A 15,367-nucleotide genomic window follows, 5' to 3' on the forward strand; every position below is an offset into this window, starting at 1 on the left:
ATATGTGGAAATTGTTCTGGGTAGTGTCTGCTGTTCAAGTTCGGTAGAGATTTTTTTAAACTTAAAAAATAACATATTTGAAAGAAAAGGACATGACATACGCTGTACAAGTAAGTTCGTGAGTTTTTTTTAAATAAACCCGAATTATTAAAATTGTGAAGTATTTAATTATAAAATGCAGTTAAAACACTTTTGCATTAAAGGAGATCTGTATAAAGAAGTTCTGTCGTTCTTCAAATAGCTTTCCTTAATTTCGTTTTTTACATTTTCTCAATTTAACTTTTAAATAAATCCATATATATTTTCAAAGAGTTTAGCTAAAGAGTTTACTAAACCAATTTTTGTACAGCAACTGACTTATTTTCTCAAGATGCACATTCCCTTTTATCTTTGAATAAATCACTTGATGGTTGTGGTTAAGATATGATTGATTTGTGCCAGGCTTATAAGACAAGGACACAAAACTTCCACAGAGTGACAGTGTCAACAGTGGAGAACTACAAAGCCAGTTTGAGCATGTTCATGGATTTGAACTCTTAGACTGTGGAAGATGTGCTATGGTTCAGTGATTGTTGTGTAACTTAAACTATATAAAAATTAAACACTACATTTGTGGAATACAGATCAAACTGACTGCTGAAGAACGTAAAAGATAATCGGAGGTTTGCTTTTTGAAATTAAGGAAATGCAGATGAAAAACATCTTTAATTTCTCCTGTATTGTTTTTTCTTGCCTGATGCTCGCCCTGTTACACAATCCGGCAGGTCTTGTTGGCCATGTCTAAATTGTCGATTTCTGAGCACTTGGAACAGTTCAGTTTTAACCACTGAAATGGGTACTTTTGACTTAAGTTAACCAATTATCTGAATTTACTCATGAGTTCCATGACAAATTGACATATACAATATGCTGGACTGTGATTTTCCAGGTCCAGACCTGACCTGCCCTTCTGTTGAATACCTGGCACCAACTACAAAATAGTTGGGGAAAAAACGTGAAATCGAAGCACCAGGATGCACACAGGGAGAGCTAAATATTGTCCCACATAGCTGGCAAATGCTTTGGAAATAGCTGAAGTCGGCAGCTTTACAAAAGCTACTGCATTATACAGTACCTCTTTACTGTATCTCTTCATGATCCAAATATTCTTTCATTTCTGATTCTTTAAAGCAGATTTGTTTTGCAGCTACAGTCCCTGGCAGGTCCTTATAAGAAGCAATTTCACAAGCTGTACATGGTATAGCTGTATAGGGTGGAAGGGATATTGATCACTCATGGCAAATAGTAAATTTAGGGCAACCAAGATAAAAAAAAGAATCCTGCTGGATTAATAGGAATTTACTAATCTCCTTTCAGAGAAATGAAAGCAGCCCGAGAGACTTTGGGGGAAACAAACCTGAAAATCGAAAAGTGCCCAATTATAAAACTCACAATACAGTTTCAAACCAGTATTATTAGGTAGCATATGACCTATATATGTGCTAATTTATCAGGAAATAAGTCTATAACAGTCAGTAACAGGTGGCTTTTTACATTAGACACCTGATGGAAACAAATCCACATAGGTTTTTGTCTGACTGTGGCCCAGGTTAGAGTAAAATCTAATACTTTTCTGCAAATGGCACATCACAGACTATGTGCTTGATGGCAGTTTTCCGCTGGATAAAAGGTAAATGGTTTTCACTGGATAAAGCCTCTGGAAGGGAAAAAGCTGACATTAGGCTTGATGTGTTTCACATGTCACAAAGAGAGTATTATTTCTCCAAGACAAAACGATTTTGTGAGGCTTTAAGCATGCAGGTCAGGAAATTGTGTAATTTTCTTCTAGTTTCAATTAGTCTGAAGTCAGTTTCTCATCTGGGTACTGTGTTTGTTTAAAATTCCTGAAGGATACTTCCATGTTAATAAAACACTTTAAATCTAAAGATTATAAATACAGCTGTACAGTCACTGACATTGGATAGATTGTACAGATACAACATGCATTTATGTAAATAAGAGCAGAAAATCTATACAAAACCTTTATTTTTTTTATTTAGTTGGAAATTGCAAATCCTTTCTCCGTGGAATCACTGCTGCTTTGATTATTTAAACAGTAGTTTAAGTCAGGCAATGAATTTTGGGAAACAAAGTTGGTAAAATATAAAATTCGTGCGGTGGTGTGGGACAACCCTTAATCTGCTGGTAAAAATATATTTACGATAAGCAAGTCATTAATCTTCTGCTTCGTGTATCGGATAAATGACTATCCAGTTTCCAACTGCTTTATGACTCGCTTTTTGTAGATTCACAACCTTAATGTTATGTGGCGCCCTCTGCTGTAACCACCCAGCAATTGATTCATCAGTATAAAATGTGATATCAGATCCAAATTTTCTTACGTGGATTGTACTGTATTTTAAGGTTTCTCGTACAAAACCCCATTTACGGTTCATTTTATCAGTAGGGTATTATAGCTTGTGTTGAATGATATTGTATTGTTTATATAACGATATATACTATCCCTTCAGTAATTTTCCGTCCGCTGTTCCTTATGTGAGTCATGAATTTTCATTTGATTTCTTTCTATGTAAGTAATAAAAATAGTCATTTCATGCTACGATAAGCAGTTAATGTGTCAACCGTATGATGTTTATTGTAAAATATGTCTGAAGAATATAATGCAAATTCAATAAAATGACACATTTAAAACGTCGCAGGATTTTAATTGGTTTTGTTTCTCGGATTATGACGCTAGGTGGCAACGTTTTCTAACTGTTGGGGATTAAAAATGACGTAGCACAGCTCATCATTCTATTTAATATACCGTATTTTCTGTTTATTGATGACCATTCAAGCATTCCTTAATACTGATTTTGAGTTCAAAGGAATGGTATTGATCAGCGATTTCACATAGAAGTGTTTAGGGTGTGATTATTACCTTAAGGAAAATGAAACACTTCCTGTAAAAAAGATTCTACTCGTGCATGAATTAATAACTACATTGTCAAGCAAACTAGCAGTTACATTGGCATTCTTTAACTGAGTATTCTGATCTCTTTCAGCATGGTCTCAATCAAATAACATTTTTTTATTTTCATCCCTTAGTCTTATTAGGATGCCACTGATGGTTCTATCTTACTCTGGTCTGTTAACTTAAGGTGATGATTTAGTCAAAGTAATTTACTTTAGAATTTGAATACTTCAATGTAGAATATAATTGAAAAGGTAAATGGATGAGTACTGTTTCAAAAACATTGAGGTATATACAGTTTATATTTTAATCCTCTGTAAACTGGTGAACAGCTCTCATCTTGTAGGATTCCCAGTTGTTTCCATTGAGATGGTTTCAGTGACCATTTTCATGAATTATTTATAAAAGTACTCTAGTTACAGAGTTTCTCTTAGTGGTTTGGTTTACTAGAGAAATAACTCTTAAACCCATTAAATATTTATAATCGCTACATCTTTCACATTAAAATATTTTAAAAATGTACTGTACATAAAACCAATTTCTATCTATGCTGTTTCTTTTCAAAGATATATTGGGCTTATGGCATAAAAATAGGACTCTGAGTATAATGTGTTGGGGGAGAATTTTGCATTTAACATTTCAGTGATCATGATTTTTTCTGTTCCATTTAGGTGAAGCTTAGTGTTAGCCAGCAATGTACAGGACACATCAGTGAGGCTGGCACTGAGGGTATCTTATCTAGTCCCCCCTGGGCAGCAGAGATTCTGTCACAGGCCAGAAGGCGTTTGACCCATAAAGTGGAGTCTCAGAGTTGACCTTGTTTCTTTACATTTGAAAATAACATATTACTCAGGTTGGAACCTTTCCAGACCAACAGTCTTTAGTCATTTTAATTTTGAATAATAAAAAGATATTCCCTAGTTGGCTATGCTAAGCTATCAGCAAATGTACTTTTTGTGTACAAGAATAGTGTAACTTAGATTATAACCATGGAAGACTTTCCAAACTCGCATGTATTGAACCAATTTGCTCCAGGTTCTTGGGAATGTGAGAGAGGTCTTACTGGTATTTTTGATACTTGTGTAGGTTCTCACTATTTGTTTGTATATGCACTGTAATACAGTATCTTAACTAACACTATTGTAAAAATAGAGTGATTAGAATGTCAGCATTCTTATCTTGAACAGTCTTGTTATTACATCTTTTGCAGTCTTGTCATTAACAATATTATTATATGTTTCTGTGTTGCTGCAGTCCACTTGTAGGACCTTCTAAATAGGAATTAAGGGAATGAAGATAAGCTTTTTATCAATAAAAGAAAGCTAGAAATATGGTTATTTAAAATACATTTTCCAAAATTATCATTCTGACTTAAGAAAATGTTCCCTAATATAAGGTAAATCATAAGAATAAATGCATTTTAAAAAATTAAATGTCTTGGGAGTGGAAAAAAAAATGGAAAAACAAATTAAGAACTGTGTAAATTATAAATTACAACATGTTCTAACAAAACAGCTCCCTGATGGAGTAAAGGAGACTGGAATCTTTTGAAAAGTTACCATGTTGTGATACAGGGGTGCTGATAAGATGTAATTCTGACCTTTATAATAGTGAAACAGGTCATCTGCTGCTCTGTAGGTGAGTTTAGTAAGGCGATATTACTGTAATGGTAATTACCTTGGCTGAAGGGATGATATCTAATCCCTGAAGAGTTAGTTAGCAACCTTCGGGAGGAAAAACTATATTTTAATTTGGATTCTGAATTAAACTGTGACCTCTGGATAGGGAAAATTAGATTCTGACTACCAGTGCATGCAAGTGGGCTCAGAATTCTAAGGTCTTATGAATAATAATAGAGATTAAGAGGGAGGATTCTGTTAGAATTGCCGTCAGCGGTGGAGATGCTGCACTTTAAAACTGACCACCAGAGCAAGGTAAGCTGAATAATAATCATTGATGTTGATCGTGTCAGTCATCGTGTTAAAGTTAGAAAAGATCTATTAAGATAAAGCAAGGTGCTTTATAATCTTTTGTGCTCTGCAAGGCAATGTGTTTTTCAGAGTTCATCATGGTGGTTTAATTTGTCTTTTTCATTAACTGCTTTTTCTTGAAAGGATTGAGGTGAAGGGTTATCTTTGTCTTCCAATACCAAATTTAAATCATTTCAAGTACATAGTTCATTAGAACTTTGCATATTTTTCTTACTTTTTTGTATAATAAATATTTGGGTTTGAGTTGACCAATATTCCTTCTGGGAAATGTAATATTAGAACCAACACCATAAGATGTTTTAATTGGTTAAACCTTAATTATGTTCTGCGCTTTTTAGGTGTTTTTAGGTTAAACTGTCAATAAAGATTTTATATTAGTTTGCAGACAAACTCAGATGCACCATAAAATTAAGAACATAATGTGTTGGTAAGATCAGTTCTGTATGTTTTGAAACTATTTTATCAGATAATATCATGAAAATAAACATATAATTACATTTTTTTTTCTGTGGTGGCCTACTTCCAAAAGTAACATACCACATCATTTTTGCACTGAGCTGGAGTGGTATCCTCTTGATTTCAACCTCTTACAGATTAATTGTTCTGATATACAGTATACAGTATGATATATTATATGATGTCATGTTAAGTAAATCAAGTTGACTTTTCTTGGTTACCTAGAAGCACTTACCTGATTACATGGCAGATTCCCAGTTTAATCATTACAATGCAATCACATCTGATTTCCTTTGGTATTACACATTACAACAAACACTGTAAGGGTTTCTTGCCATTTTATCTGTCAGACTGGAGTGCCTTATTGGTATTAGTTGGTACAGTCTATTGATTAATGTAGATTTCTAGTTGTGAAGCTTAAACAATCTTCTCAGCCGCTTTGTTTAACTTGTCTATTTGCCAATGGCTTCTTGTTGTATGAATAGCTAATACAAACACCTAACAGTCCATGGAAAACAAGCACTATAATGGCATGCTATAAAAGCAGTCTGAGCCCATAAAAAGGCCTTTTAACTCACCTTAAGTACTGTATTTGTGAGAGAAGTTCCATTAGGTTCTTAAGGTACTGAGGTGTCTTATGGTTTTGAGGTTGCAGTAAGAATTGTTAAAATGTCTAGGGCATTTCGAAAGCATCTCTGGAAGCAAAGTGTTACAAGAGTCCTCAAGGTAAGAGATCTAAAAAAATTCTGTTGTAGATGACTGGGTTTTCTGCTTTTCTTTTGCTTGAAATAAAAGGCCAGGAAATACTTTGTTAAAGTTCCTTCATGTCTGATTGTGAGATGAAAAGACTTCCTGCTATCTTTTAGCAATTTTTTAAAAATCTATTTGGGTTGTGAAATTAATGGACTGTAACTACTGATAAGGGAAATATTTTTTTATTACTTGATTGTTTATATAAACTTAAAGTGGTATATTAAGATGTACAAGCATCTTTACTATGGGAATTACAGTTTGAAAAATGGAAGTGGGTCTTGGAAAATAATATGCCAATATGTGTTTACTTTATGAAAAATGTAAATGTGCATGTACTGTAGCTAGAAGGTTACTCTGTTCTCTTGTGTTAAGTATTACTAATTTGAAGTTGTAATGATTAGCGTTTTTCCTTTATATTTTTACCTTTCATAATATGCAAATAAGCATTTAATTGCACTTGTGCATAGGACAATAAATTGAACTGAACTTTTATAAGTTTTATTATCATAGGATAAAATTAAAAGAAAACTGAGTAACTGCAACATTTTGATGGGTTTTATTTCAATATCACAAATTCATTTCACATTGTTTACAGGTCTAATGTATCTCGGAACTATATATATGTTTAATTTAGCAGAAATAATAACATTTAATTTAATTAACATGTATGATGAAATAAAAGGACAGTATGCACTCCACACTTTTTGCTAAGGTGTCTTTTAAAGGTAACAAACGGTGTTTTAGAAACAGAAAATGTACATTTTATGTTACAAACTAAATCCTTGAGAACAGTGTTTCCAAAAATAAAAAAGGAAACAAATAAGAAATTAAACAAGATACCACATGTCTTTTGGTCAGATGTATCAATAAATCTGTTTAGTTGCTCTACTACATAAATATTTCAATGTGGTATTCTTTGAATAGTTTGTGTATATCGTCTGTTCATAGTAAAACAGAGCAACTGTTCCATCTAATCACCCCATATAAGAGACCGGTTATCTGAAATCGTATGTGTTGTTTAATGAAAAGTGTTAGTATTTAGCCCAGCCTGCATATTTAAACTGGAGTAAGCTAAGAATATCTGAATAAAAGTAATGTATGCTGTAAGAGAAAGATTTTTTAGGTTATTACTCTGTAACACGTAATTTTGTATTTCTAGTATAAACTGTATGTCTAAATAACCTAAAATATTTTATTTTTAGTAATATTTCTCTCTCTCATTTGTTTTATAGATCTACTTTATTTTTTGTACTGTACTTGAACTTTTGTCTTTACTTGTTTTCTGCAAGATAAATAGCACAAATATCCTTTTTCAACCTTGTTATTTACACTAAGGAAAAGTTTTTCTGCATTTAATTATGATGATGCATGGTCTCACTTGATACAGTGATGGGGAGTGTTTCTCTTCCTAACACTATTGTTTGTCAGTTTGTTCCACAAATATGACCATGCTGAAGTTATCATGTGATAAGAGTAAGAGTTCACCTGTTGCACAGCAACCGATTGTGTTTCCGTTTCTTATTCCAGCCATTCCTTTGACATCTTTGGTTGGTATTGATTTATTTGTCACAAGCAAGCAGGGTCCTTGTTTTTTACACAGGTCAATAAGCTTATTAATTTTCTCATGTCCAGGCTTGTTGACTGATTCTGACATCAAGCCAGAATTTTTCCGCACTGAAAAAGATGAATACAGTTAATTCAGTGACCACGGGATGCTTAATATGGATACATTTTTCAGACTATTTGAAAATGCTGTTCTTTAGTTACAGTAAGAACTATATTTATTCTATTAGGATGAACTACTCAAATGTTAAGCAGCATGTGCTCAATAATAATAATATAAATACAAATAATAGAATGAAGAGAATGAAAGAATTCTACAATGCTATAAAAATCCAATTTTATTTAGAAAATATTCATTTTCTTCATCCCAAATGTCCATTATGAATATTGGTAAACTAGTAAGAGTTCAAAGCCGAATGAATAGTTTTGTGAAATCTTTTGTTGTACGCAGGTAAGAATAATGTTTTAGTCTTAAAGAAGACTTCCTGAGTCAACACAACATTTTTGTACAAAACATTTTTTGTTCATTTTTAAGTAAATGTTTTATGCCATCAAAATAATTAACTTGTGGGGCTCATTAGACCTTTAATTTATTTATATTTATATTTTTATGAAAAAGCTCCTAGTTGGCCTCTTCTTAGACTTTTAGGTTTTAAGCAAGTAGACCATTCTTGTGGAGATGACTAAGATCACTTCTCAATGTCTGCAGTACTGCAAGTTTTCTGGTCAGTGCCAATCAAGAATTCAAGCACCGTAAGAACACCTTTATTTTTCTATAAAACATCTCTTGCTTTGAATTAAACTACCTACTGTATTAACTACATGACACAATGGAGTCTGTAAACATCTCTAATACAGAGTTCTTTCAATTCCTGCTTTACTTAATTCTTGTAGAAGCTAGACAAAAAAACAGAAAATTGGTTGTTGTAACATGGTAGGAACAAAGAATGTGTTTCAGCTTTTAAGGTGATCATTTTGGTATTTGTAGCTAATAATTTTAAGATGTTTGAGGCGTCATTCCGTCAATCCTGGGAAAAAAATAAAGGGACAAGTTGTTTCAGCTTTTAAAGTGCTTTACATAGTGTGATAATTTATTAGCTTGCCTTTTCAATGTTACCTAGCAGCAAAGCAGATAAAACGTACTACGGTGTTTCCTTACTGTTTCATGGGGAAGCCCTCAATTCCCACTGCTAATGGACACAGCTGGTCTTTTCCATGGTTTAATTTAACGGTGTTTGTTCTACCTGTTAGTGTTTACATTAGTATTGGTAGATGGTGTATAGATTGCATAGTTACTGCCACCTAGTTAATCAATGTGCTGTAAAACAGTTCAGGAGACAACAAGGTGTAACCCTTTAAGATGTAAAGAGAGAAGTCTGGATGTTGTTCAGGACAAACAATGCTTTTCAGTAGTGTGGCCATTCATCTTTGTCTCATTTTTTTAAAACTAACATAGCATAACTGAGTACACAAAGGATTACTACCTTTTCTGAATAGGAGAAGGTGTACACTTTTTGGAAACTACTGAAAAGCAGTAGGACTGAATTCTGTCCATACGATAGCCTTGAAGATGCATCCAGTGTTTGAAGTTGTGACTCCCCAAAAGTAAATGCTGATCTCTGCTTACAGTCACTTGCACTTAGAAAAACAGTGGCCATAAAGATGTAAAATCTTCAATGAGTAAAGGACAGCCTCTGTTCTCGGTGATAACCAATGGTCAAATTACTGCATTTAAAGTATGTTCAGATCTCCATTAATTGTATCTTACTTGGTAGTCTGCTTAGGGTATTCAGAAAAAAGTGTTTTTTTTTGTTACAGAGTATTAATTAGGACTAGCCTAATAGAAATTTATATGAATCAAGTGACATGCCTGTTAACAATGGATGCTAAATAAGTGAAAATATAAAAGTAAATATTGGAAAAAAAATGTTTTCAAGTTAAATGTTTGGTGAGAAGGGGACTCTTTTTTACCCTCAGTAACTGAATTGCAGATTGAATATTTGCTTGTGTATCACAGTATATCAGTAGAGATGGTAATTGAGAAACCTTTGTTCAGTGTTGCTGATGTACCTAGTGTATGCATGATGGCAGACACTACGAATGAACCTTTCCTGCACTGCACTGATATTGGGTGAATGTGGGGTCAGCTCTGGCCTGTGCTGCCTCTCCAGTAGATGACTGGGTTAGACAGGATGCTGGAATATGCTGAAAGCAGAGTGAAGAGCTCACAACCTGGCTATCTCACTGTGGAAGTGGGGTATTTATAAAGCAAATGGCAGTCGATGATGGACTGCCAGTGTAATTAAAGCTGTGAGTTTGTTGTGGATTATTGTGGTGACAAGAAGAAAGCAACTGCTGCAAGCAGAGAGGCACCCTGCTGTTAGTAGTTCTTCTTTAATAAATGTAGGTAGGCTTGTATTAATCAGTTCTTCCATGATCGTGTTATTTATAACCTCCATATTGTTCCCTAATCACAAGGTCTGCTGGATTTATATTAGAGGACTAGGTTTACATGCAAGTTGAAATTGTGTGCATTTATGTTTAAAATCTGTTTGGTTTTATTGACATGGTATATATTAATTAGTGCAAATGAACTGTATTACCATATTATATCCCAATTAGGTAAACCAGCTTAAAGCCAGTATAAACAGTGCAGCCTTTTAAGAAAGTTCTGTCTAAAGTTAGCTATTGTTATAAAATTTTCGAATTAATAAGTTGCCTTTCTAATAAAATGTGATTTTAGGTAGTTATTGTAGTTTTCCAGTTTTCACCTACGATATACATTTTCATTTGCAAATGTTTTTTGACCTTGAAATCAGACACATGATTAGTACACTATGTTAATGCAAGCATTTTTGTGGATCGTTTTGTAACAATTCAGGGCACTTAAGGAAACCAAGTTTAGCTCTAATTATCCCTGTTTTTAAAAAACGAAATCTAGGGTAAACTGCTGACAGTTTGGAAATTTTACATCATACTTCAGAATCATAGTCCTGTGAAATGCCTGAAAACCCAATTTGAGTATAAAATAATTAACCACAATAAAGAATGCTCAGAAGTTACAGTAAATGCTGATTGCCTTTTTAATAGGTCTATTGTGCAGTTAATAGAATGAAACTAGAGCACCCTCCACATCTGTGTTTTCTATGCCCTAGAGATGTGACATGATTAAGGAACGTTCTCATTTTCTTCATTTTTTGCTCTAAATGTTATTAAGGATAATATGACTCTCTTACAATAATAGGTATAAACATATGTTCATGCCATGGAGTGTGCATTTTACTTCTGTTTTTCATGCATGCTTTTGTTACTGGCGAATATACAGGACTAATTCCAGAATTCCTGATGAGCTGCACACAGTTGTGATAAATTGATATTCAAAGCTCAATTGCTTGAGATATTGTGCATTTTACTGTATTATGCAAGACCACTACCGGTGTATTCTGTATAGAAATGGAATTTGAGTGGCAGGACTGGCTTGTCTCTAAATGGCATCTGCAAACACTTTCTTCAGAAACTGAATAATAGTTTTTGCAGTTTAACTTGCATAAGTGTGTGCTGACACTTTTATGTCAAGCCTAAGGATGAACATTTTCAGAAAAATACCGTGATTATATTTAATCAAAACTGTGATCTTGGTATTTAACCCATCCTAATGCAAGAAATTTTAATTTTTATAGATCATTATTCATCATATATTGTACAAGTGCAAGTATCGGCTTGATCTGAAAAGACAGTCCCTTCAGTTCCCCTACCAGTGATCTCAGTCCTTTCAGAGGCTGTGCTGTTTATGTTAATAGGCATTAACAGCATACCCTTTTTTCACCTGACAATAGCCAAGTGATTTTGTCAACTGAGTCATTCTATCCCAAGTCACACAAGAGCAAAAGAAAACCCTGATACACCAGTGTTGATGCCCTCAATGATTTGCTGTCAGTTCAAGGTCAAGGAACAGCTACAATCTTTAATATATTTTACTGTACAGTCACTTACAAAAGACTTCTTAAATCATTAATCAGGTGTAGATGTAACCGAATACACTACAAAACAGTAGTGCCATTATTTAAATATTGTGTGTAGAAGGATACAATATCTTTGTTATTATTGGGTATAGGTATATCCTCTACTTTAATTTTTAAAATCAATTTACAAATAGTATGTTTTGTTTCTAGCAACTGAAAAGCCATTTTCTATTTTCTACATTAAAATGACTCATTGGTGTACAAGATGACTTTAAAAGATAGTTCAAGTGACAGCTGAAGAAGGATCCACAGCCTCTGATTTTAAAAATGTTTGTTAAATTTACTGTTGTGAACAATAATTTACACTGTTTGATGTAATATGATCTCACAATATGGAGTAAGGTAATTGGCTGTTTGAAAAATATAGATATGTTCCCATTCAGCTCTTAAAATACTGTGATTGTGTGCAGGATTCCACTGTTAAATCATAGAGGTGCTCTTGCGTTATGGTAGGATGTCGATCAGGTCATGCTCGAGGCGAGTAGTACTACAGAGTTCGTTTGTTTTCGTGGGTCCCAGCAGTGTCGCAAGTTGGGTCCCAGTTTCTCACTGGATAACGAAACAGTCGCTTGTCCTGGGTCTCATTTTCGGAGTTTGTCTTGTAGCAAAAGCTTAAGGAGGAGCGGGAAGCAAAGCGTGCCCAGCTGGATGGCAGGCATGACTACGTGCTGGCGACTGTGGCGTCCTGCCTGGGCCTGGAGAGAGGAGACATCGAGGACGCCATTCTGGAGGGGACTCAGGTGAAATCTACCTCTCTGGTCCTCTGTTCTCCTATGTGAGAAAATCACTCCTCTCCTGAAAGGCATATAGGGCTCTAGCTTTTCCCTGGGCAGGTCGCCTTTTTTTACACTTTTTAGTATTGAGAAAGAGAATGATGTTCTGAACGACGTTCGGATCTTATGTTCAATCCCTTTACTCACTGAATAATTGCCCAAGTTCTTTCTGTCCAGTGCATTAAAGGTTTTATCCAAAATTAGACAAGTGAAAAATAATTCAGAACTCTTGCAGTGAATCCGTTCAGTTCACAGAACATCACATTTTATCTGTTATTCCTCAGTCCATCGAGATGTAAATGGGCTGCCAGCATTCAGACAGTTGCTTACACCCATTCTCCATAATTGTTCTGGTGGAAAGAATGGTTAGGAAACGTTGTGTGAGCGCAGTCAGATAGTTTCTCTTCCCTCCCTCCAAAATCTGTTTCCATGGTCAGTATTCCCTTTTCTCTTCTTTTCTTGTTGTTCTTCCTGAAAAATAAAATCATAGTTCATGTGAAAGCCTCATGCCTTATGAGTTGCATCAATTAAAATCCCTGTCTTCCAGATTGACCGCATGGATCGCTTTTTTGCTGCGGGGGGGCTTCCTCACATTATGTTTTATTATCAAGATGTGGAGCCAGCAGAAGCTGGTAGGTATACCCACTTACAACGGTTGTAGTTGGAAAAGCGCAATGGGGGCATTTGACCCATCTAGCCTGTTATCTGTAGGAGCGTGTTCTACAGAAAAATAGCCCCATCTGCTTTAGAACATCAGTATTGTGTGATGGTGTTTTCCTTTTTATTTTGAAGAATAGTGTTAGGGTTATGACTGTATGAAGGTAAAATAAAGAACTGGGATTAGTTAGGATTGAGATAAATTAGGATTGTGATTTATTTTATGCTTACGTTTAGGGTAAGGGCTGAAGCTACAGTAAGATTACTGTTGTATCTACAGTTTGTTAGAGTTAGCCTTGAGGTATGGGTTGTGTTTAGAGCTCAGGTGGACTCGGGGTAGGGTTTACTTTAGGTTGGAACAAAGATTAGGGTTAAAGACGTAATTAGGGTAAGTTAGAATAAAGGTTAAGATTGTAGTTGACTCAAATGCATGGGTTAGAGTCGGGGTTGGGCATTAGGAATGAAATTAGAGTATGAAATACAGTTAGGGTTTGCATAAAACTCTAAGGGTAAGACCTAGTCTTGTGTGTGAAATTAATGTTTAATCAGGTTTAGGAGTAAGATTAGAGATAGGGTTAAGATTGAATTCAAATTGGCTTTAAATTGGTCAAGGGTATACTTATTACTATAAATGTAAAGTATCTGGGATCTGGAATTGACTTTTAGTCTACATGTTGAGGTTAACTCAAAGATTGGACTTGATAAAAATTTGGTCTGGGATTTGATTAGGGTGAGATTTTGGATTTAACAATAAAAGTAAGGCACTGATATTAGAGAAGGATAGAAGTTTTGATTAGAGTTGGGGTGGGGGGATTAAAGGGATGCAATGTTTTTGAATAATGAAAACATTTTAAATTTGAACATGTACAGCATCAACATCTGCTGCAGCCAGTTCATCCGTAGGCAGAAACAAGAAGCCTAAAGTGTTTCTGACAGAAGGCAGAGATGTGGCACTAAGTGGGGTGTGTGTCTTTTTCACAAGAGCCAACGTTTCCAAAGCCATTACATCAGAAAATGTACACAGGGTAAGGATGCCACCTCCTAATCATCTCAGACTTCATTCTTTTTCATTGTGAGGTTTTTATTTTTTAATATAAAACCTACGGGAAACTGCATGAGTGTTTAAGGAGCACACGAGGAATGTGATGTAACGGAAACTAAACCCTAAGAAGTCAGGAAAAAATATTCAATATTTAATTTAACCAGTCTAATATTTCAGCTAGCTCTGAAGTATTTTTTTCTTAAAGTTACAGATAAAATTGTATAACTTGGGAAACATCAGACCAGTCCTTGACTGTTTTTTGTTACGTTTGTTGCATAAAAGCTTGCATTTAAGACAGTTCTCCACCTGAAGACTTATCAGTAATATAAGGATTGTATGAGTAAAAGCTATCATTTATAAAGCACTTTTTGGCTGCTGACTAATTGTATTGGTGTGTCTGTTGCTTAGTTAATAGAAACAAGACTTTCACTCTAAAAAAAGGCAGGGATTTTGATTCTATATAACCTCTCATCACCTTAAGCAAAACATTAAGTACGCCGATACACTGTTCTATCTGAGTTATATTTTAAACATGCCAACACAATGTTGGGTTTCTATCATTTGTAGGATGTGAACTTCAACATGCTGGACACAACAGAAGTTGGCCTGCTAAAGAGTGTGGAGCAACTGCTGTCTGAAATCTTTATTCCCACTCTGAAGAAGATGAATTATGGCTGGGGAGATTTAGCAAGCCCCCAGGCAGCATCTGTCAGACAGGACTTCCTTAGTTCTCTTGACAGCTTTGTGGCTGTGCTTGTTGGGGCCCAAGAGAGCTTAATGGAAAAGGTGACTTCAAGTAGTTTGAATTTAAGCAGCCTAGGTCTCTAGTTCTGTCTTTAGAAAGGATGAATTTAGAAACTAGTGTAATGTCATAGCTAGCTGAAATATATTTATATACAGCTACAGAACTGGTTAATCTCAGTCCTGTTTTGTTTTGGAAGGTGGAGGAAAACTAAACCTATTTCTCGATGAAATACATTCCCTAAATCAGGTTATCAAGAAGTGGTAGTTTTATGCCATCATTGAAGGCAGTAAGAAAACTTCACTGAGTAAGAGAACTTTACTGAGAATCAATAATTTCTGTATCATTAAGAAATAAACCTCACTCATTCATTCCTATTTCTTTTCTTTTTTGTCAGTCATATAGAGATATATTT

General features: G+C 34.6%; 1 protein-coding gene across 3 annotated transcripts in view; it reads left to right on the forward strand.

Annotated features, from left to right (window-relative positions):
• Window positions 1-15,367, forward strand: part of dnah5 (dynein, axonemal, heavy chain 5) — a 77,034-nt gene that overhangs the window by 1,460 nt on the left and 60,207 nt on the right. The window contains exons 1-5 of one of the 3 annotated variants that reach the window (XM_088602295.1): window positions 1-110; window positions 12,344-12,478; window positions 13,059-13,143; window positions 14,039-14,193; window positions 14,778-14,996. In XM_088602295.1, coding sequence (XP_088458421.1) covers window positions 93-110; window positions 12,344-12,478; window positions 13,059-13,143; window positions 14,039-14,193; window positions 14,778-14,996 — 612 coding nt within the window. In that variant the 5' untranslated portion in view covers window positions 1-92. Of the gene's footprint in view, window positions 111-5,921; window positions 6,127-12,343; window positions 12,479-13,058; window positions 13,144-14,038; window positions 14,194-14,777; window positions 14,997-15,367 lie in introns of those variants that run through there. The other 2 variants (XM_088602294.1, XM_088602293.1) reach the window with 2 other exon arrangements.

The sequence above is a fragment of the Lepisosteus platostomus genome, chromosome 12, assembly GCF_059453375.1.
Source record: "Lepisosteus platostomus isolate fLepPlt1 chromosome 12, fLepPlt1.hap1, whole genome shotgun sequence".
Classification (NCBI taxonomy): Eukaryota; Metazoa; Chordata; class Actinopteri; order Semionotiformes; family Lepisosteidae; genus Lepisosteus; species Lepisosteus platostomus.